Source organism: Erinaceus europaeus, chromosome 9, assembly GCF_950295315.1.
Source record: "Erinaceus europaeus chromosome 9, mEriEur2.1, whole genome shotgun sequence".
NCBI classification, from domain to species: domain Eukaryota; kingdom Metazoa; phylum Chordata; class Mammalia; order Eulipotyphla; family Erinaceidae; genus Erinaceus; species Erinaceus europaeus.
Window position 1 is genome coordinate 101,177,982 of NC_080170.1, and position 22,770 is coordinate 101,200,751.

Consider the following 22,770-nt stretch of genomic DNA (forward strand, 5'->3'; position numbering starts at 1 on the left):
TTTGGATAGAGACAGAAAGAAATTGAAAGGGAAGGGGCCAGGTGTGGTGCACCTGCCTAAGCACGCACATTACAGTGCTCAAAGACCGAGGTTCAAGCCCCTGGTCCCCACTTGCAGGGGGAAGCTTCATGAATGGTGAAGCAGGGCTGCAGGTGTCTCTCTGTCTCTTTCCTTCTCTATCTCCTCCTCCCTTTTCAACTTCTCCCTTTCTTTATCCAATAATAAATAAATAAATAAATAAAATTGAAAGGGAAAGCGGGTTAGAGACAGACAGAAAGACAGACTGCAGCACAGCTTCCCAGTTGATATGTGGGGATGGAGGGGGCCCCCAAATATTGAGAGGAGCTGTTGGCCCAAGGCCAATTGTTCTTGTTCCATGTGGATATTTCCACCTGTGCCCACCCTGTGATAACTATAAAAAGGTGGGATGAGAAGTGATCAAGGTCGCAGTCTCTCCCCTTGCTTGGAAGGGTGTTGTCAGTCAAAGCTTAAGCTTCCCAATAAAGGCTCTTGCTTTTGCGTGTGATTCTGGTCTTCTTTGCGTGAGATCGGCACTCGAACTTCTGAGCATAACAGATGAAGCTTTCCTCTACAGCTTGTTGGACCTAGATTCAACCTTGGGGGTGATGTTTGCTCTACTTACTTACTTACTGCGAGCATCACAACTTGGCCTTAGGGTTGTCCCTGAGGCTTGGGGCCTGCATTACGAATCCACTGCTCTGGGAGGCCATTTTCCCCATTTTTGTTGCCCTCATTGCTGTTATTATTGTTGGATAGGACAGAGAGAAATTGAGAGAAGAGGGGAAGACAGACACCTGCAGACCTGCTTCACCGACCATGTAGCAACCTCCCTGCAGGTGGGGAGCCGGGGGCTTGAACTGGGATCCTTGTGTGGTCCTTGGCTTCACGCCATGTGCACTTAACCCTCTGTGATACTGCCCGGCCCCAGTGTGTGTGCCTTTAATATTCATTGCATTAAATATATTGTAGTGTGGTCTGGGTGGTGGCACAGTGGATAAAGTATTGGACTCTCAAGTATAAGGTCCTGAGTTCAATCCCCGGCAGCACATGTACCAGAGTGATGTCTGGTTCTTTCGGTTATCTTTCTCATGAATAAAATCTTTAAAAAATATATTGTAGATAGTCTGTGTTAGAAGGGATTTTAAAGCTTACCTCATTTACAAAATTGGAATTAAAGACTGGGAGAGATTACTGATCTAAGGCAGAGATTCATTAAAAATCTTCAAATTGTGGCCAGGCGGTGGCGCTCCTGGTTAAGCACGCAAATGACAGTGTGCAAGGACCTGGGTTCAACCCCCTCTTTCAATCCCCAGCTACATCATTGTAAGCCATAGCTGAGCAGTGCTCTGGTAAGGGGAGAAAGGAAGCAGTTAGGGACAGATGCTAGACAGTGGTACAGTCAGTAAAGCACACATATTGCCATGCTCAAAGACCCAGGCTCAAGCTTCCAGTCCTCATATGTGGAGGTAGCAGGTCTTCACTACAGGGTGAAACAGTGGTGCAAGTGTCTGTCTCTTATTTCCACGTCTTTCGCTATCTATTAAAGCAAAAGTCTGAAAAGGAAAAATACAGTGGCTGAGAACAGTGTAGCCAAGCAGGCACTGACTCCCCATGATAACCTGATGGCAATAAATAAAGCTGGTGGAATAGCTCACTTGGGTAGTGTGCTGCTTTATCATGTGATTGACCCACCTCTGAGCCCAGGCCCCACTGCATTGGCGGAAGCTTCTGTGTTTTTTTTTCACTGTCTAAAAAATTATTCGGCGATGGGGGAGGGTGCTGGGTGGTAGCACACTGGGTTGGGTTAAGTGCACCAAGTACAGGGTGCTTTTGTGTAATGATCCCGGTTGGAGCCCCCAGCTCCCCACCTGCAGAGGTGTCACCTCACAAGGGTGAAGCAGGTCTGCATGTGCCAGGAACCATTTCTCTGCTTGATAGATGATAAGCTTTGAAACAATGGAAACCCTCGAGACAAGTTTTATTTCCCCTCTGGGCAGGCCAGTTCCCCTCAGGTAAACCATTTATCAGTAATCAAGTGAGACAACACACAGTTGTGGTAATAAACATGGTTTCGGCCATTGTTTGTTGCAAGGAACATTCCACTTTGAAGTTTGCTCCCCCTCCTCCTCCTCCAGCATCTCTGCCTCCCTCTTCCCCCTATGCTCCCCCTTCCCAAAGCCTTATAATGCCTGTGAACACAATAAAATTTTGCAGCTTGATCAGAAACTTGTCTTGCTGTCGTTCTTTCGTGTCTCTTGTCCCTGTCATTCCAGGTCTTTAGGTTCCTAGCCCCTGTTCACCGCCCCGGCTGGTCGTGGCATGCATGTGTCTATCTTTCTCTCCCCCTCTCTACTTTTTCCTTCCTATCTCAATTTCTCTCTGTCCTATCCAATAAAATAGAGAAAGAAAAAAAAAAAAAAGAGGCCTCTAGGAGCAGTGGATTCATAGTGCTGGCCCCAGCAGTAACATTGGAGTCAATAAGAAAAAAAAGTTTGCGGCATTATGACACTGATAAAATTGTAAAATTTAAAAATAAGTCCTCTGTTGTTATTTTTGTTAGAAACAGGCAGAGTTAGTGTGGGTCATGTGGTTAAGCACACACACCACAGTGCACAAGGACGCAGGTTCAAGTCCCTGGTCCCCACATGCAGGAGGAAAGCTTCAGAAGTGATGAAGAGCTGCAGGTGTTTCTCTATCTCTTCTCAATTTGTCTCTATCCAATACTGAAAATGAATAAGATAAAAATAAAAAGAGACCACAGCACCAAGTTCCCTTAAAAACGATGAGCCCTGGGGTCCAAATTCTGTTGTGAACATATCAAAGTAGTCTCTTAATTTTTTTAAAAATATTTTATTTAACTTTTGAGAGAGATAAGAGACAGAGATGGAGAGAGAATGAGAAACACCAGAGCACTACTCTCAGCTCTTGCTTATAGTAGTGCGGGGTATTGAACCTGGGACTTAGGAGTCTCAGGTATGAGTCTGTTTGCATAACTATTATATCTCTCCCGCCCGCTTCTTTTAATTTTTAGAAAAATATTTATTTTTTATTCTCTTTTGTTGCCCTTGCTGTTTTATTGTTGTAGTTATTATTGTTGTTGTTGTTACTGATGTCGTCGTTGTTGGATAGGACAGAGAGAAATGGAGAGAGGAGGGAAAGACAGAGAGAACAGAGACACCTGCAGACCCGCTTCACCGCCTGTGAAGTGACTCCCCTGCAGGTGGGGAGCCGGGCGGGGGCTGGAGGCGGGATTCTTATGCGGGTCCTTGCATTTCGCGCCGCATGCGCTTAACCCGCTGCGCTACTTCCCGACTCCCCTTTTAAATTTTAAATAACTTTTGAAGATCACTGGCTCAAACTGCTCTCAGTCTGGAGACAAAAAAAAAAAAAAAAAAAAGCCGGAGAAAACATGTCCCTGGAAGCCACTTCCGGGTGGAGGTGGGTGGAACTAGACATTTCCGGCCCGAGGGCTGGCGACAGCTGTTGCGCAAGCGCGCTTCGCACTTTCCTGCCTTTTTTTTTCTCCCTTCCCCCTCCCCCCTCCCCCTCCCTTAAGCCTGAGGGGTCCTGAGGTGACTGCGATTGCTAACCGCGACTCCAGCACGAGAAGATGGACAGGGGGAAAGCTGGACGGCGGCGATGTTCCTCCGGTGAGAAAGGGCCGAATCGCGCCCGAGCAGACAGTCCGCTGCCTTGTGCAAATGCATGTCACTGGCGGCGCGGGCTGCAGCGGCCCCGGAGCTGCGGGGACTCGGGCTCGCGCTGTGTGTGTTGGGGGGGCGGTGCGGGGAGCTCAGGGGCGCGCACAATGGCAGGCGCGCGGGTCACCCCGCCCCTGCGGGCCGCCGAGCGGGTCTGAGGTGTCTGGGAAGCCTGGACCGCTCTGCACCCACAACATCTCTTTCTGCCTCCCTCTTTCTTTCCGCGAACAACCTGGCTGGCTGCTGCCTCTGCGGCCCAGGTCGATCTATCATCCATCCATCCATCTACGTATCTCTCTCTCTCTCTCTCTCTCTCTCTTTCTCTCTATCTTCCGCGTAGGTTTGCAGCTCTCCTGCCACGCCTTCCCTGTAATTCCACCAGTGTCCCAGTTTTATCCTCCAGCTTGTCTGGCACCTGACTCCGCGGGCCGCTGAGCCTTTTATTCTCGGACCCCCCCCCCTCAGTTGGTTGAAGCGGCTTCAAAGAGGGAAAGGCGGGGCTATTGCTAATTGACGCTTTTTGTTTTTCTTCTGTTGAATGCCCCAAACTTGCCCTATTTCTTTCCAAGCCCGGCCGCTTCTATGACCTTCCTCACCCCCCCACCTTCTCTCCCCCCCCCCCCACTCCGGCTTGCTCTTCTGTTTCTTCTAAACGTGTTTAAAAAGTCGAACAAAGGATCTGAAAAGCCGTGCTTTCGTTGTGTGTCTTTGTGTTGTCGCTCCTGTTTTTTTTTTTTTTTAAGCTGCACTTTATTGTTATTGTTTTTATTCTTAGCATAGGTTTGAAATTGTTTTTTATGATTGCAAAGACTTGTCTTCAGGGTTGGGCGCTCAAGTCTTGGAAACACAAGATCCGAGACAGAGCTTCTTCCCCCGCAGCACGTTTTTGTCAAACATCTCCACCATGGAAGATACCTCAGGTCTTTGTGCTAAGCCTGTGGCCCCATTGGAGGACGCGACTGGGGCTTCCAGAAGCTCACAGGACGCAAAGAACACCTGGCGAGTCACTTTAGCCCCCCTCCCGTCCCTGTTTATTTTTGTGCCGTATATTTCGCGGAGGTTCTTAATAACTAATTAATTTAGGAGTGTCCTTGTGGTAGTGCATCTGAACTCCCCCCTTCCCCCTCCGACTTAATAGCAAAGGAAAGTGAACACAAATCTCTGGGGCATTGTCAGTAGCAGTTGAAAAACCTCAAGTTCATTTCCATAGACGTTGGATGTTATTATTTGCATGTTTTTGTATTCTAGAGATGTAATTATTTACCCTTGAAAGTGTGTGTGTGTGTGTGTGTGTGTATGTATGCCTCCTGTAAACAAGTATTTCCATTATATAATTTTCTCCCCCCTCCCCTAAAACATACGCATGGGGCTGGCAAAGTAGCTAATTTGTATGGATGGTGCTGAGTTGCTTTGCTAACTGCAGGATCCAGGTTCTAGTCCAGCCCCCACCACATTGAAGGAAGCTGATGCTGTGGTTTCTTTAACTCTTTCTGTCTCCTTTGTCTCTGAAACAAACACAAAAGAAAAACTTGACAAAGCAGGGAGATAGCATAATGCTTATGCAGAAAGACCTGCCTGAGACTCCAAGGTCCCTGGTTCAGTCCCTGGCAGCACCACTACAAGCCAGAGCTGAGAGCAATGCTCTGGTAAATAGAAAAAGAAAAAACAAACAAGAGTGACCAAGTGCAGTGTTATCTGGTGGTGGTGGTGGTTTTTTTTTGCCTTCAGGGTTACTGCTGGGGCTTCACACAGCTCCAGGAGGGTATTTTTTCCCCCATTGTTGTCCTTATTTATTATCGTCGTTATTATTGTTGTTGTTGTTGCTGCTGTCATTGTTGTTGGATAGGACAGAGAGAAATTGAGAGAGTAGGAAAGATAGACACCTGCAGACCTGCTTCACCTCCTCTGTAGCGACCCCCCTGCAGGTGGGGCCAGGGGCTGGAACCAAGATTCCCGAGCTGGTCCTTATGATTCACACCATGTGCGCTTAACCCGCTGAGCTACCATCCGACCCCTTATCTGGTGTCTTTGTGTGCTGCTAATCTTGAACTTTAAAGGTAATCATAACTTCGCTTGAAATGCGCAGCCTTTTCCCAGTAAATGCTTTGTGTCCCCCCCCCCCCAATGCTTTGTGTTTTAACAACACTTTTTTTTTTTTTGACGATGGGGAAGGGCAGTGTACTAACTTTATTCTTTAGCAAATTCTGTTCTTTCTGTCTGGTTACACTTAGAAAGTTATTCATTGGAGCTGTGTGGTGGCAGACTTGGTTGAGTGCACTTGTTACTATGCACAAGGACTTGGGTTCCAGACCCTAGTCCCCACCTGCAGGAGGGAAGCTTCATGAGTGTTTATGCAGGGCTACATGTGTCTCTCTATTTCCCCTCCTCTCTCAATGTACATCTGTTCTGTCAGATACAAAAACAATAAAATATAGCACTAAAGGCTGTAATAAAATTAAAAAAGGTTGGGGGCCGGGCGGAAGTGCACCGGGTTAAGCGTACATTGTGCCAAGTGCAAGGATGGACACAAGGATCCGGGTTCAGCTCCCGCCTCCCCACCTGCAGGGGAGTCACTTCACAAGCAGTGTAGCAGGTCTGCAGGTGTCTACTTTCTCTCCCCTCTCTGTCTCCCCTCCCCTCTCAACTTCTCTCTGTCTAGACTATAACAAAAATCCGAAAAAATAGCCACAGGAGCAGTGGATTCATAGTGCAGGCACCGAACAATAACTCTGGAGGCGAAAAAAAATTAAAAAAGGTTAAACAAAAACAATGATGATTTATAAAAAGAAAGTTATTATTATTGTTTTTTTTTAAAATATTTTATTTATTTTGTTTTTGAGAGAGATGCAGACAGAGAGAAACACCAGAGCACTGCTCAGCTCTGGCTTATGGTGGTGTGGGGGATTGAATCTGGGACTTTGGAGCCTCAGGCATGAGAGTCTGTTTGCATAACCATTATGCTATTTCCCCCACCCTTATTATTGTTTTTTAAAGATTTTATTTATTTATGAGAAAGACAGGAGGGGAGAAGGAACCAGATATCACTCTCGTACATGTGCTGCTGGGGACCGAACTCAGGACCTCATGCTTGAGAGTCCAGTGCTTTCTCCACTGTGCCATCTCTCAGACCACGAAAGTTATTATTATTATTTAAATATTTATTTTTTATTTCCTTTTGTTGCCCTTGTTTTATTGTTGTAGTTATTCTTGTTGTCGTTGTTGGATAGGGCAGAGAGAAATAGAGAGAGGAGGGGAAGACAGAGAGGAGGAGAGAAAGGTAGACACCTGCAGACCTGCTTCACCGCCTGTGAAGGGACTCCCCTCCAGGTAGGGAGCCGGGGGCTCGAACCGGGATCCTTAAACTGGTCCCTGTGTTTAGCACCAAGTGCGCTTAACCTGCTGCGCTGCCGTCCGAATCCCTGAAAGTTATTTTTTAAAATAAATTATTATTTTTGCTTATTTACTGAATAGGGACAGTCGGAAATCGAGAAGGATGGGGGTGAGAGGGAGAGAGACGCCTGCAGTGCTGCTTCACCACTCACGAAGCTTCCCCGTAGGTGGGGAGGGGGAGAGGGGCTTGAACTCGGATCCTTTCACATTGTAACATGCACACAACCAGCTGGGCCACCACCCGGCCCCCAAAAGAAAGTTATTAAGGTTAATTTGGTTGAAGTAGTGGTGGGAAATAAATTGGGTGACTAAAGCTACTATATTGTCTGACTATATTTAGGGCGGATGAACTAGCCCCCTTGGACGGTGTGCTGCTTTGCCATATGTGTGTTGCACGGAGCTTTGGTACAAGTGTTAAGTCCTGAATCTACCTCTCCTCTGCAAAGCTATTGATTCTTAAAAGACATTGATATGTAGATTATCTTTCTGAAAAGGGCTTTACTTTTTTTTTTTTTTGCCAGAGCACTGTTTAGCTCTGGCTTATGGTGGTGCCTGGGAATTGAACCTGGGACCTTGGAGCCTCAGGCATGGGAGTCTGTTTGCATAACCATTATGCTATCTACTCCTGCCCAATTACTCTTTTTTTTTTAAAAAAAGAATAATTGTTGGATAGGACAGAGAGAAATGGAGAGAGGAGGGGAAGAAAGAGAGGAGGAGAAAAAGACAGACACCTGCAGACCTACTTCACCGCTTGTGAAGCGACTCCCCTGCAGGTGGGGAGCCAGGGGCTGGAACCGGGATCCTTAAGCCTGTCCTTGCCATGTATGCTTAACCCCCTGCGCTACCGCCGGACTCCCAAAGGTTTTATTTATTTATTTATTCATGAGAAAGATAGAAGGAGAGGGAGAAAGAACCATACATTACTCTTGTATATGTGCTGCTGCCGGGGATTGAACTCGGGCCTCATGATTGAGAGTGTAATGCTTTACCTACTGCGCCCACTCCTGGACCACTCAATATAATTATTCTCAAATCAAATACTGCCTGACTCCGGTATTAGTTTGTAGGAGATGGACGTCTCTCTGTTTTTAAATATTTTTTTAATCTTTATTTATGTTATGGGATAGAAATAGAGAAATTGAGATGGGGAAGTAGAGAGGGAGAGAGACAGAGAAACACCTGCAGCTTTATTTCACCACTTGTGAAATTCTCCCCCTGGAGGTGGGGACCAGGGATTTGAACCTGGGTCCTTGTGTACTGTAATGTGTGCACTTAACCAGGTGCACCACTGCTTGCTCCCCTCCTGCTTCTCTGTGGCTCACTGTTCTGGGGTGACTTTTTTTTTTTTCTGATAAAAAGAGTGAGACATAATGGGAGAGAAAGCATGATGGTTAAGCAAAGAGACTCTCATCTCTGAGGTTTTGAAGTTCCTGCTTCAACCCCTACACACCCCAGTAAGCAGAGCTGAGCGGTGCTCTGGTATTAAAAAAAAAGTGAGAGAGAGAGAGAGAGAAAGAGAGGGAGAAGTGCAGAAAGACCACAACCAAAACCTCAAAGCCTCCTTCAGTGGTTATTGGGTCTTGGACGTGGGTTATGTACATAGCAAAGAAAGGCACTGTGAGGTGAGCTGTTCTGCAGGCCCTGAACATTTATTTATTTAAACATAGAGATATACAGAAAGGCAAAGAGAGAGGGAAAGAGACCATAGCACCACAGCTTCCTTCAGTGTGATAGGAGCCAGGCTCAGACTTGGGTTACAGGACCCGGTGATGGTGCACCTGGTTGAGTTCACATTTTGCCATGCACAAGGGTCTCGGTTTAAGCCCACTGTCCCCATTTGCAGGGGGAAGCTTCAGAAGTGATGAAGCAGTATTGCAGGTATGTTGTCTCCCTTTTGCTTCCCCCATCTCCCTTCCCCTTCTCAATTTCTCTTTTTATCCAAAATGAATAAAGACAGAGAGAGAAAAAAAAAGGGGAAGTAGGAGATAGGGAGAGACACCTGCATGTTTTGTGAAGCTTTCCCCCTGCAGGTTGGAACTACGGGCTTGAACCCAGGTCCTAGTGCATTGTAATATGCACTCTACCAGGTGTACCACCACCTTATTATCCCAATTAACATGCATATGTTATTTCTGAGTTCATAAATAGTAAATTAGTGGCTTGGGAGGTGGTACAGTTCTCACGTACTGGACTGTCAAGCATGAGGTCCTGAGTATGATCCCAGCATTGGATGCTTTCCTCCTCTCTTTCTCCCAAACAAATAATTAAATCTTAAAAACAAACAAATGGGGGGGGGGAGGAGATAGATAGCATAATGGTTATGCAAGCAGACTCTCATGCCTGAGACTCCAAAGTCTCAGGTTCAACCCCCCCCCACCATAAGCCAGAGCTGAGCAGTGCTCTGGAAAAAACAAACAAACCAGTAAGAGGGGAGTTGGGCAGTAGGTAATGCTGCAGGCACAAAGCGCCAGGACCAGTGTGAGAATCCTGGTTCAAGCCCCGCCACTTAACAGGCGGTGAAGCAGGTCTGCAGGTGTCTTTCTCTCCCCCTCTCTGTATTCCCCATCTCTCTCCATTACTCTCTGTCTTATCTAACTGATGACATCAATATCAACAATAATAACTACAACAATGAAAAACAAGGGCAACAAAAGGGAAAATAAATAAATGTAAAAAAATTTTTAAAAAGTAAGAGGTGGACACAGAAAAGAAAGTGTTTCTATTGTATTAGAGATAGTTGAAAGAAGTACAAATGGGTGGAGGCAAGGAAAGATGACTATGAGAAGTGTGTGGAGAAAGGATGGTGTACCTAGTTGAGTACACAGGTTACAGTGTACAAGGACCTGGGTTCGAGCCCCTGGCCCCTACCTGCAGGGGGAAAGCTTTGCTAGTGGTGAAGCAGTGTTGCAGGTCTCTCTCTGTCTTTCTCCCTTTCTATCACTCCCTCTCGATTTCTGACTGGCTATATCAATAAATAAGTAAAGATAATAATAAAAAAAATTCAGGTGCTGAGTGGTGGTGCACTTGGCTGAGTGCACATGTTACAATGCACAAGGACCGAGGTTCAAACCCCTAGTCCCCACCTGCAGAGGGAAAGCTTCAAAGTGGTGAAGAAGGTCTGTAGGTCTCTGTCTCCCTATCTCCCTTCCCCTCTTGATAATCTGGATGTCTCTATCAATTAAAGATAATTAAAAAAATTTAAAAATTTTCTAGAAACAAACAAAAGCAAACAATAATTTTGGGGCCACATCTGGTTAAGTGCACATACCAACCACAGTGCACAAAGGCCCCAGGTTCATGCCCCTGGTCCCCTCCTTTCTCAATTTCTCTCTGCCTCTATCCAATAATAAAGTAAAATTTCAAAAATGTGTAACAACAGAAGTATTACATATAGATAGATATGTAGCAGATCATAACTTGTAATGATTTTATTTTATTTTTGTAGAGCTGAGGCCTTGTACATACATGATTACACCACTTTTTGAATAAAAAAGCTTACGTGTACATACTCATAAAGGCAGAGACACTGACATGAAGTCTCCAGTGCAGGGGCAGTGAACAATTGTTCAGAGATGAAGTGTGAATCTAGGAGAGCCCAAAGGGACTTGCACCAACCTATATCCCTGAAAGGACTAGAAATGGTAAAGCACTAGTCATTGGCTCTCTTGCTTAGCTGCAGGTGGGAAGCTGGGAGCTTGAACGTAGGTCCTTGTGTTTAGTACTAGGTGTGTCACTGCCCTCCTAGTCCACTTTTAAAAAAAATTACATTGTAGGGGGTCGGGCGGTGGCGCAGTGGGTTAAGCGCACTTGGCGCAAAGCGCAGGGACCGGCATAAGGATCCCAGTTCGAGCCCCCGGCTCCCCACCTGCAGGGGAGTCGCTTCACGGGCGGTGAAGCAGGTCTGCAGGTGTCTATCTTTCTCTCTCCCTCTCTCTGTCTTCCCCTCCTCTCTCCATTTCTCTCTGTTCTATCCAACAACAAAGCAACGTCAACATTGGCAATAATAACCGCAACGAGGCTGCAACAACTAGGGCAACAAAAAGGGGGAAAAAATGGCCTCCAGTAGCGGTGGATTCATGGTGCAGGCACCGAGCCCAGCAATAATCCTGGAGGAGAAAAAAAGGATAAAAAAATTACATTGTATATTTATTTATTTATTTGATACAGAGAAATTGAGAGGGGAGGGAGATAAAGAGAGGGAGAGACAGAGAGACACCTGCACCCTTGCTTCACCACTTGTAAAGCTTTCCCCCTGCAGGTGGAGATCAGGGCCTTGAACCCAGGCCCTTGCACACTGTAATGTATGCGCTTAACCAGGTGTTGCCACCATCTGGCCTCCACTTTTTTTTTTTCCCTCCAGCTTTATGGGTTTGGCTCAATGCCTGTACTATGAATCCACTGCTCCTGGTGGCCATTTTTCCCATTTTATTGGATAGGACAAAGGTAAATTGATAGGGGAGGGGGATCTAGGGAGAGGGAAAGAGACACCCGCAGCAGGCACTGCTTCACCGCTTGTGAAGTGACCTCCCTACAAGTGGGGAGCCAGGAGCTCAAACCAGGATCCTTGCGCTTGGTACTGTGTGCTTAACACAGTGCACCACTGTTTTTTTATTTTATTTTATTTTTTAAATATTTATTCCCTTTTATTGCCCTTGTTTGATTGTTATAGTTATTGTTGTTGCTATTGATGTCATTGCTGTTGGATAGGACAGAGAGAAATGGAGAGAGGAGGGGAAGACAGAGTGGGGGAGAGAGAGAAAGACACCTACAGACCTGCTTCACTGCTTGTGAAGTGGCTCCCCACCTGCAGGGTTAGGGTTATGCGGGTCCTGGTGCTTTGTGCCACCTGAGCTTAACCTGCTGTGCTAATGCCTTTTTTTTTTTTTTAAACTGGATCACTGCTTATTTCTGGTTTATGATAGTGCTGGAGATCAAACTTGGGATCTTTGGTGCTTCAGGCATGAAAGACTTTTTGCATAGTCATTATGCTATCTTCCCTGTCCTCCTCTTGTCTTTTTATTAGTTTCAAGATAATTCCAAAAACCTGCTTATTCCAGCAAGAAGCAGAATAGGTCATTAAGGGGAAAAAAGAGCAAGGAAATCTGCAAAGGAACTACATCACTGACAAGGAAAGTAAACCTCAGGGTACTTTTTAGAAGTCTTTCTTCTCTTTGCTTCTTTCTTTCTTTCTTTCTTTCTTTTTTTTTTTTTTTTGCCAGAGCACTGTTTAGCTTTTGTTTATGGTGGTATGGGGGATTGAACCAGAAACTGTGGAGCCTCAGGCATGAGAGTCCCTTTGCATAACCATTATGCTATCTAACCCTCCTTAAAATTTTTTTTTATTATTATTATCTTTATTTATTGGATAGAAACAGCCAGAAATTGAGAGGACAAGGAAGATAGAGAAGGTGAGAGACAGAGAGACACATGCAGCTCTGCTTCACCACCCATGAAGCTTTCCCCCTGCAGGTGGGGACCAGGGGCTTGAACCCAGGCCCTTGCACACTGTAATGTCTGTACTTAACCAGGTGTGTCACCACCTGACCCCAGAAGTATTTCTTAATTCAAGGTCTCTTAACTGTTGCAAAAATGACTTTTCTGACAACCCAATAGTATTCTTGTTGTTATCTCGGCAGATTCCTGCTTGCAAAGGTCAGCAAAGTCTTGTAACCCCCCAACATATTGACTATCAATATTTGTCTTTAAATAACTTGTGTATTTTATGTAATATTGGGTGAGCTACAGAGATGAGTTCATACTTCAAGTCGCTTTTATATAAAGTAACTGTTACTGTCATTAAGAAACCCATAAATTACTTGTGAATATTTTCATGGGATATATAATTATACCATTAGACTTCAAAGTATATCCTCAGACCAGCAGTATTAGCTTACCTAGGAGTTTACTGGATATACAACTTCTCAAGACCCATTGAATCATAACCATGAGTACAAGTGGTCTGAATTATTATTTTTAATTTTTTATATCTATTTTCCCTTTTGTTGACCTTGTTTTTATTGTTGTAGTTATTGTTGTTATTGATGTCGCTGTTGGACAGTTATTGTTGTTATTGCTGTCATTGTTGTTGTATAGGACAGAGAGAAATGGAGAGAGGAGAGGAAGACAGAGAGGGGGAGGGAAAGACACCTGCAGACCTGCTTCACCGCCTGTGAAGTGACGCCCCTGCATGTGGGGAGCCAGGGCTAGAACCAGGATCCTTATGCCAGTTCTTGTAATTTGCGCCACGTGCGCTTAACCCACTGAGCTACCCCCCAACTCCCTATTATTATTTTTAATTAAAAGGTTTCTTTTTTTTTAATTTTTTTTTATTTAAGAAAGGATAAATTAACAAAACCATAGGGTAGGAGGTGTACAACTCCACACAATTCCCACTGCCCAATCTCCATATCCCACCCCCTCCCCCGATAGCTTTCCCATTCTCTATCCCTCTGGGAGCATGGACCCAGGGTCATTGTGGGTTGCAGAAGGTAGAAGGTCTGGCTTCTGTAATTGCTTCCCCGCTGAACATGGGTGTTGACTGGTCGGTCCATACTCCCAGTCTGCCTCTCTCTTTCCCTAGTAGGGTGGGTCTCTGGGGAAGCTGAGCTCCAGGACATATTGGTGGGGTCTTCAATCCAGGGAAGTCTGGCCGGCATCCTGATGACACCTGGAACCTGGTGACTGAAAAGAGAGTTAACATACAAAGCCAAACAAATTGTTGAGCAATCATGGACCCAAAGCTTGGAAAAGTGGAGAGGAAGTATTAGGGAGGTACTCACTGCAAACTCTTGTGTACTTCTGCTTTCTTTCTTTGGTGCCATACTCCAAACTCAGTCAATTTCTGCTTTGCGTTTCTACTTCTTTTTTTTTTTTTTTTTATTACATGCATAACATTCCCCAGATTCCCATTTAACAATACAACCCCCACTATTTCATTCATCATTTTTCATGGACCTGTATTCTTCCCACCCACCCACCCACCCCAGAGTCTTTTACTTTGGTGTAATACTCCAATTCCATTTCAGGTTCGACTTGTGTTTTCTTTTCTAATCTTGTTTTTCAACTTCGGCCTGAGAGTGAGATCATCCCATATTCATCCTTCTGTTTCTGACTTATTTCACTCAACATGATTTTTTCAAGGTCCATCCAAGATCGGCTGAAAATGGTGAAGTCACCATTTTTTACAGCTGAGTAGTATTCCATTGTGTATATATACCACAACTTGCTCAGCCACTCATCTGTTGTTGGACACCTGGGTTGCTTCCAGGTTTTGGCTATTACAAATTGTGCTGCCAAGAACATATGTGTAGGTTTCCTTCTTTTTTAAGACTATTTATTTATTTAAAATTTTTTAAAAAATTGTTTTCCCTTTTGTTATTTATTTATTTATTTATTCATTCATTACCAGAGTACTGATCAGCTCTGGCTTTTTGATAGTGTGGGGGATTGAATCTGGGACTTCAGAGCCTCAGGCACAAGAGTCTCTTTGCATAACCATTATGCTATACCCCGCTTTTTAAAAATATTATTTTTATTACTTATTTCTTCTCTTTTGTTACCCTTGTTGCTTTATTGTTGTAGTTATTATTGTTGTTGTTATTGATGTTGTTGGATAGGACAGAGAGAAATGGAACGAGGAGGGGAAAACAGAGAGGGAGAGAGAAAGACAGATACCTGCAGACCTGCTTCACCTCCTGTGAAGTAACTCCCCTGCAGGTGGGGAGCCGCGGCTCCAACCAGGATCCTTCAGCCTATCTTTGCGCTTTGTGCAAAGTGCGCTTAACCCACTGCGCTACCGTCCGACCCCCCCCCCCCTTTTTATTGTTGCTAGTTATTGTTGTTTTTATCATTGTTGTTGGATAGGGCAGAGAAATGGAGAGAGGAGGGAAAGACAGAGAAGGGGAGAGAGAGACACCTACAGGCCTGCTTCACCACTTGTGAAGCGGCTCCCCTGCAGGTGGGGAGCCTGGGCCTCGAACCGGGACCCTTATGCCGGTCCTTGCGCTTCACGCCATGTGAAGCTTAACCCGGGGCAGTACTGCGCGACTCCCAAGACTATTTATTTATATATTCCCTTATTGTTGCTCTTGTTGTTTTATTGTAGTTATTATTGTTACTGATGTTATTATTGGATAGGACAGAGAGAAATGGAGAGAGGAGGGGAAGACGGGGGAGAGACATCTGCAGACCTGCTTCACCGCTTGTGAAGGATTCCCCTGCAGGTGGGGAGCCGGAGGCTCCAACCAGGATCCTTATGCTGGTCCTTGCACTTTGTGCCAAGTGTGTTTAACCCACTGCGCTACCGCCGGACCCCTGCTTTTTTTTTTTTTTTCCTGATTGCAGAACATATGATCACAGGATGTTAGTGAGCTTTATGTAGGAAAAAAAAAAAGATTCCAACTAAGTATAGTTTTCTTTCAACTGTAGTTAAAAGGAATTTTTTTTGAAAAAAAAAAAGGAATTTTTTACTTCCTGCAGCATTTTTCAAGTGTTTGTTTTACTGCTGTATAGAATGTCTCTCCAAGATCCTGTAGTACTTCTCAAATTCACTTGATTTTAAAACTCTTCTCTTTTCCAGTTTCATCCTGAGTATCTAGAATTCCACCATAATATATAGCCTTCTCTGGACTGGGCAGTAAGTAGTGCAGCTGGTTAAGTGCACATGGTGTGAAGCCCAAGAACAGGTGTAAAGATCCTGGTTTGAGCTCCCAGCTCCCCCGCTGCAGAGGGGTCTCTTCACAAGTGGTGAAGCAGGTCTGCAGGTGTCTTTCTCTCTCCTTCTCTACTTCCCCATCTCTCTTGATTTCTCTCTGTCCTATCCAACAACAACAGCAACAACAATAACAATAGTAGCAACAACAAGGGCAACAAAAAATGGAAAAAAATGGCCTTCAGGAGCAGTGGATTCATAGTGCAGGTACTGAGCCCCAGTGATAACCCTGGAGGCAAAATCTATATATATCTCTATCTGTGTATCCATACCTATCCTTCTCTTTTCATTAGGTCTCTGTAATGACTGCACAATTCATGTTGTAAGTATAATAAGCCATAATTGAAATGCCAGACCAAATTTACAATTAATGATAAAATATTATTTGTAGAAATGTTAGCTTACCCATTGGGTTGAGTAGAAATACTTGTAAAAATGAAGTGCAAAAAGCCTTATGTATATTTAATTTTAGAGTTGGGGAGAAGAGGCACTGGTAAGCAGTGAGAAGAGCTGACTAGTAATGTGCTGGTTTTGAGTAGCAAGAAAGGTGGGTGAAGCACAGTGAAAATCAGAGAGGAAAAATAGTATTAGGATGTTGTGTTTGACGATTAGGAGGTCACTTTTTTTTTAAATACTTACCTTAGATCGAGAAGATTCAATTTCCTTTTAATTTTTTTTAATTGGGGAATTAATGTTTTACATTCAACAGTAAGTACAATAGTTTGTACATGCATAACATTCTCCAGTTTCCCATATAAAAATACAACCCCCACTAGGCCCTCTGAATCCTTCTTGGACCCTTTTTTAAATTTAAATTTAATTTATTTTATTTTTGAGAGAGATGCAGAGAGAGAAAGACACAGAGATAAACACCAGAGCACTGCACAGCTCTGGCTTATTGTGGTGCAGGGGATTGAACATGGGACTTAGGAGCCCCAGACAGGAGGGTCTCTTTGCATAACCATTATGCTGTCTACCCCTGTCCAGGAGGTCACTTTTGACCTCTGGTAAAAGTAGTGCTACTGCAGCATTTTGGGCAAGTCCAGTATCAGGATGTTAATGGAATGAGTGGTGGTGAGGAAGTGGAAAATGAAATATGAGAGGAGGAGATTTCTAGAATAAGCTTTAGCAAGAAATTAGGTAGTTTTTTTTTTTTTTTTAAAGATTTTAAGAGAAGTTATGATGGTTGTGATTTGGGTAGAGGTGAGTAAATGATAACAAGGAAGAGCTAGTTGACAGATTAGGTCCAGAAGAAATGGGGGAAGATGAAATCAAAGGACTGTTGAGACATGTGCAGAAAGGAGGGAAGATGAATAAAGATATAGTTAAATTAATGATGACAGATACATAAAAAGAGGTTAAAGGGGCCAGGCAGTGGCGCACCTGGTTAAGTGCACACACTACAGTGTGCAAGGACCGGGTTCAAGCCCCTGGTCTCTACCTTTAAAGGGAAAGAGTGGTGTAGCAGGGCTGTGCGGTGTCTCTTTCCTGCCTGCTCTATCTTCCCTTCTCCTTTCAATTCCTTCCTTCCTTCCTCCTTCCATTCCTTCCTTCCTTTCTTTTAAAATGTATTTATTTATTTATTTATTTATTTATGAGAAAGATAGGAGAGAGAGAAAGAACCAGACATTACTCTGGTACGTGTGCTGCTGGGAATTGAATTGAAGACCTTATGCTTGAGAGCCAATGCTTTATCCACTGCATCACCTCCTGGATCACCTCCTTTCAGTGTCTCTCTATCCACTTGCAAATAAATAAATAATAAAAAAATAAAAAAGGTTAAAGATATTAAAATGGGACTTTTAAGTAAAATCAATGCAAAAATTAATCTTTTAGAACTTTCATGTGGTATTGGTAACTAAGAAGAGGTCAACTAGGGATAAATAAAATACTATTAGTAATTTTGAGCATGTGTTAAAATGTTCATGAGTTTGTAGTAGTGCTGAACAGTCTGGAAATAAGAATTTAGGGACAAAAAGAATTGTCTTCTGTCTTGACAGTATAATTAAAATTTTTTTTTACTTAGGCTGAAAGAGTCTATATGGCAAGAAGTAGGACAAAAAAATGAGTTCAGTGTGAATGACGAAATGGGATTGTCAGGGTCAGGGAGATAGTATAGTGGTTATGAAAAAGAATTTCAGGGAGTCGGGCAGTAGTGCTGTGGGTTAAGTGCAGTTGGCGCAAAATGCAAGTGGACCAGCTTAGGGTTGGAGTCCCTGGCTCCCCACCTGAGAGGGGTCAGTCACATCACAACAGGTGAAGTAAGTCTGTAGGTGTCTCTCTTTCTCTCCCCCTCTCTGTCTTCCCCTCCTCTCTTGATTTCTCTCTGACCTATTCAACAACAACATCTGCCAGGCTAGTGTGGGGGTGCCTCTTCCCGGGTGCCAACTCTGGGTTAGAGAGAATGCTATGGGAGCCAGCCTGGGCTGCTACTCACTCAGTGACCCGAGGGAGATGACTCATGAACCAAGCTCCTGGCTGAGGCAATGCAATTATTTATTGATCAGAGAGCCAAGGCTTTTAACGGGCAGACCCAGAAGTGGCAAGTCAGAAACAGAAATGGCTAGGAAAGGGGCAGAGAAAGGCAAAAAGGGCTTGAAAGGTAGGAACTTCTTAGCAACTGTTGCGAGGGTTTTAACTGGTAGGTTTAATGATACCCTGCAGGCAGGGAGGGTCTTGAGGGTAGAAAGAAAATAGATCAAAGGAATGGAATGGGTGGGGATCTTTCAGGCAAAACAATGATTATTTAGATAGGCCGTAGTATCAGGAATGCAGGGTGGAGCAGGGGGAGCTGGCTTAATGTTAAGGAATGCCAGGCTCCTGGAGGCAGAAAAATGTAGGGTGCTTTGTGAGGATGCTCACAATTTCCTGACAGACATCAATAACAACAATAATAATAAGCACAACAACAATAAAACTACAAGGGTGGCAGTTGGGTGGCGGTTGGGTGGTAGCGCAGTGGCTTAAGCTCAGGCGCGAAGCGCAAGGACCAGCATAAGAATCCTGGTTCGAGCTCCTGGCTCCACACCTACAGGGGAGTCTCTTCATAGGCAGTGAAGCAGGTCTGTGGGTGTCTATCTTTCTCTCCCTCTGTCTTCTCCTCCTCTCTCCATTTCTCTCTGTCCTATCTAACAATGATGACATCATCAACAACAATAATAGTAACCACAACAACAATGAAAAACAACAAGGGCAACAAAAGGGAAAACAACAACAAGGACAACAACAAAAGGAAAAAATGGTCTCCAGGAGCAGTGGATTCATAGAGCTCCAGCAATAACCCTAAAGGCAAAAAAAAAAAGAAATATATATATATATATATATATATATATATATATAAAAGTTTAAAAAAAGTTAAAAGAAGTATATATTTTTATGAGAATGGGGAAAAGAGAGAGCAAGAGAATGAGATGAGATGTATTCATCACTGCTTCACTTCTCATGAAGCTCTCCCCTTCCACAGGTGGGGCAATGGCTTGAACCCTGGTTTTAGCTCATGGTAACTAGTGTGCTCTGCTGGGTGTGCTGCCTCCTGGCCCCTACTTAATGATCCGCCACCCCCCCCCCCCATACTAGTTGTGGGGTAAATGAAACTCAGAGGTATCTCTCCTATAGTGCCTTGATATGGAGTTTTCTTCAAATAATTGAGGTCATGGTTTCAGGCATTATAAACTTTTTATTTTTTACTTTTTATTATCTTTATTTATTTATTGGATAGAGAAGCCAGAAATCGAGAGGGAAGGGAGGGATAGAGAGGGAGAGAGACAGAGACACTTGCAACACTGCTTCACCATTTTGAAGCTTTCTCCCTGCAGATGGGGGCTGGGGACTCCAACCTGGGTCCTTGTGCATTGTAACATGTGAGCTTAACCAGGTGTGCCACCACCCGGCCCACAGCATTATAGACTTTATTCAGGAAAATGAGAACACATTTACAGATGTTTGTGTCATTCAGGCAAAATGTGGATTGTTCACAAGCTGGGCTCCTTTCATTTATTTTTAAACATTTTAAAATTTCTTTATTGGGGGATTAATTTTTTATAGTCGACAGTAAATACAGTAGTTTGCATAGCATTTCTCAGTTTTCCACATAAACTTACAACCCCCACTAGGTCCTCTGCCATCCTGTTCCAGGACCTGAACTCTCCCCCCCACCCACCCTAGAGTCTTTTACTTTGGTGCAATATACTTATAAAAATTTTAAGAACAAAAGGGAATAAATAAAATTATTAAAAAAAATAAAAATCCAACAATGAAAACAATAATAACTACAGCAATAAAACAACAAGGGCAACAAAAGGGAATGAATAAATAAATAAAATAAATATTAAAAAAAAATTTAAGATGTGTTTGTGAAATCTATATTACATGCATAAAACACACTAGTTTTTCCTTCCTACTTAAATTGTTCCCAACTCACATCAAAAAGTCATATCAGGTTTTTTTTTCCTTTTTTTTATATTTATTTTATTTATTTATTCCGTTGTGTTGCCCTTGTTGTTTTATTGTTGTAGTTATTATTGATGTCGTTGTTGTTGGATAGGACAGAGAGAAATGGAGAGAGGAGGGGAAGACAGAGAGGAGGAGAGAAAGATAGACACCTGCAGACCTGCTTCACCGACTGTGAAGCGACTCCCCTGCAGGTGGGGAGCCGGGGTTCATATCAGGATTTTTGTTCCACAAAGAGTTCACTGTGCTTCACAGGGCACCAACTTAAGCGCTGACTCTCCATGGGAGCAGGTTTGGAAAAACCTTAACCGGGGGACCGTGTGGTGGTGCACCTGGTTGAGTGCAGGCATCATCACTGTGTGCAAAGACAGAGGTTCAAGCCCCCAGTTCCCACCTGAAGGGGGGGAACGCTTCCCAAGTGTTGAGGCAGTGCTGCAGGTATCTCACTCTTTCCCTTAGTATCTCCTCCTTTTTAATTTCTCTCTGTCTCTATGGAAAATAAATTAAAAAAAAAAAGAAAAAGAAAGGAAAAGAAAAGAAAACCACAACCAGGAATATAACTTCTATAGGAACACAATTCATTTGATAGTTTCAGTAAATGAGGCATTGCTTTAATCAGAAATAGTTTGTCTATGAAAATATGTATGAAAGTAGTTACCTGGAGCCAGGTGGCGGCAACACACCTGGATGAGAGCACGCTTTACCTGGGGGGAAGTTTAACGAGCAGTGAAGCAGTGCTGCAAGTATCTCCCTTTTACTCTCCCTGTCGCCCCTTCCCTCTCAATTTCTGTCTATCCCATCAAAATATATGTTTTTTTAAAAAAGGAGGTAGTTAAAAAAATTATTTTCAGGGAGCTGGGTAGTGGTGCATGGTGGGCTCCTTTTATTATGACATGCAATTGAATTCTACATAAATTGTATATTTTCTTCTGCATCTAGTTTCACTTGAACATAATATCTGCTGGAAAACTAGATTTGTCCACTTAGACTCTCACTGGTAATATGTGAGAGAGCCAGTCTTCACCAATGCTTGGTGTTGTCTTTTTTTTTTTTTTTTTTTTAATTATTCTATTTTAACCATTCCAAGGGCTGTATAACAGCATTTTTTGGTCATTTTAATTAGCATTTCCCTAAAAATAATAAATTTGAGAACACAGCAAAGGAATTGTCCGTGTTTCTGTGGCACTTCCATGTGGTGGCTGGGGCTTGAATTTGGGCTTGGTGAACTAACTATTTGGCCTCTAGAAATTGTAGTTGTTGCTCTCCTACTCCTCTAATTCTCTTTCTCCTCCTCCTTTTAGTGTATTTTATTTATTTTAATGAGAGAGAACAAAGAGAAATTGAGAGGGAGAGAAACCAGAATTCTGCTCAGCTCTGTCTTAATAGTGCTGCTGGGGATTGAATTTGTGACCTTCGAACCTCAGGCATGAAAGCATTTTGCATAACTATTAGGTTGTCTTCCCAGCATAGTTTATTAATCTTTTCCTTTCTGGTGAGTCCTACTTATTTCTTTCTGAGAAATCTTTGCTGACCTCAAGGTCATGAGAATATTTTCCTTTTTATTCTGGAAACCCTATTTGACTTAACTTTGGCATCTAAGATCCATTTCAAGTAATTTTTTTTTTTGGTGTATAGTAAGTCAAGGTTTATTTTTGTTCCTACTCACTTACCAGATTCCTGAAAAAACCCTTTCCCACTGAATTTGCACTGTTGTGTTTGTCATAAGTATGTGAGCACATATGTGTGGATCTCTACTATTCTTTTTTTTATTATGAAATCTCTGATATATTTTAGTACATTGATAGTTTCAGGAAAGCTTAAGATTGTATTTAGTGCCTAGCACAATACTGGGCATGATTCCATTTTATAAATGTTTCCTGATTGAAAGAATTTATTAAAGAAATGTTCACAGAAATTTTGAAAATTTTGTTGAAGAGTTAAGTTCCCAGTCATTCATATATATATATATATTTGGATATATAGAAGAACCAAAAATGTTTTTATAGACTGGAAAATTATAAATAAGTATTATATATTAAATCTATTTATATATAAAGTATATCCATAGGTAAATCATACAATAATAAAAAAAATATATATATATATATATATATATATATATATTTTTACCAGAGTAATGCTTAGCTTTAGTTTATGGTGGTGCTGAAGATTGAATTTGGGACCACTGGTGCCTTAGGCATGGAAGTTTTTTCATAACCACTATGCTGTCTCCCTAGCCCTATTATTTCCTACTTCTAACTCCATCTCCTGTGTCCATTGGACATTCCTCCTCCCATTACCTCCTCCGAAAGAATTTGTTTTGTTGAGATGAAATATTGTACTCTTGTGCCTATAACTGTACTGTAAACCACTAGCCACCTTTTAAATAAAAAAAAAGAAATAAGATTTTGTTTTGTCATGTTTTACCCATTTATTAAGTACCTGCTGAATAGTAGACCTTTTATTGGACCTTTTCTTTCTTTCTTTTTTTTTTTTTAA

The 22,770-nt window shown here is 43.1% G+C and overlaps 1 protein-coding gene across 6 annotated transcripts in view; it reads left to right on the top strand.

The window, feature by feature from the left end:
* Window positions 1-3,530: 3,530 nt before the first annotated feature.
* Window positions 3,531-22,770, top strand: part of SENP7 (SUMO specific peptidase 7) — a 145,332-nt gene continuing 126,092 nt past the window's right edge. For 5 of the 6 annotated variants that reach the window (XM_007532622.3, XM_007532624.3, XM_060198443.1 and 2 more), the window contains exon 1: window positions 3,531-3,671. In XM_007532622.3, coding sequence (XP_007532684.2) covers window positions 3,632-3,671 — 40 coding nt within the window. In that variant the 5' untranslated portion in view covers window positions 3,531-3,631. The remainder of the gene's footprint in view (window positions 3,672-22,770) is intronic. The other variant, XM_060198441.1, reaches the window with a different exon arrangement.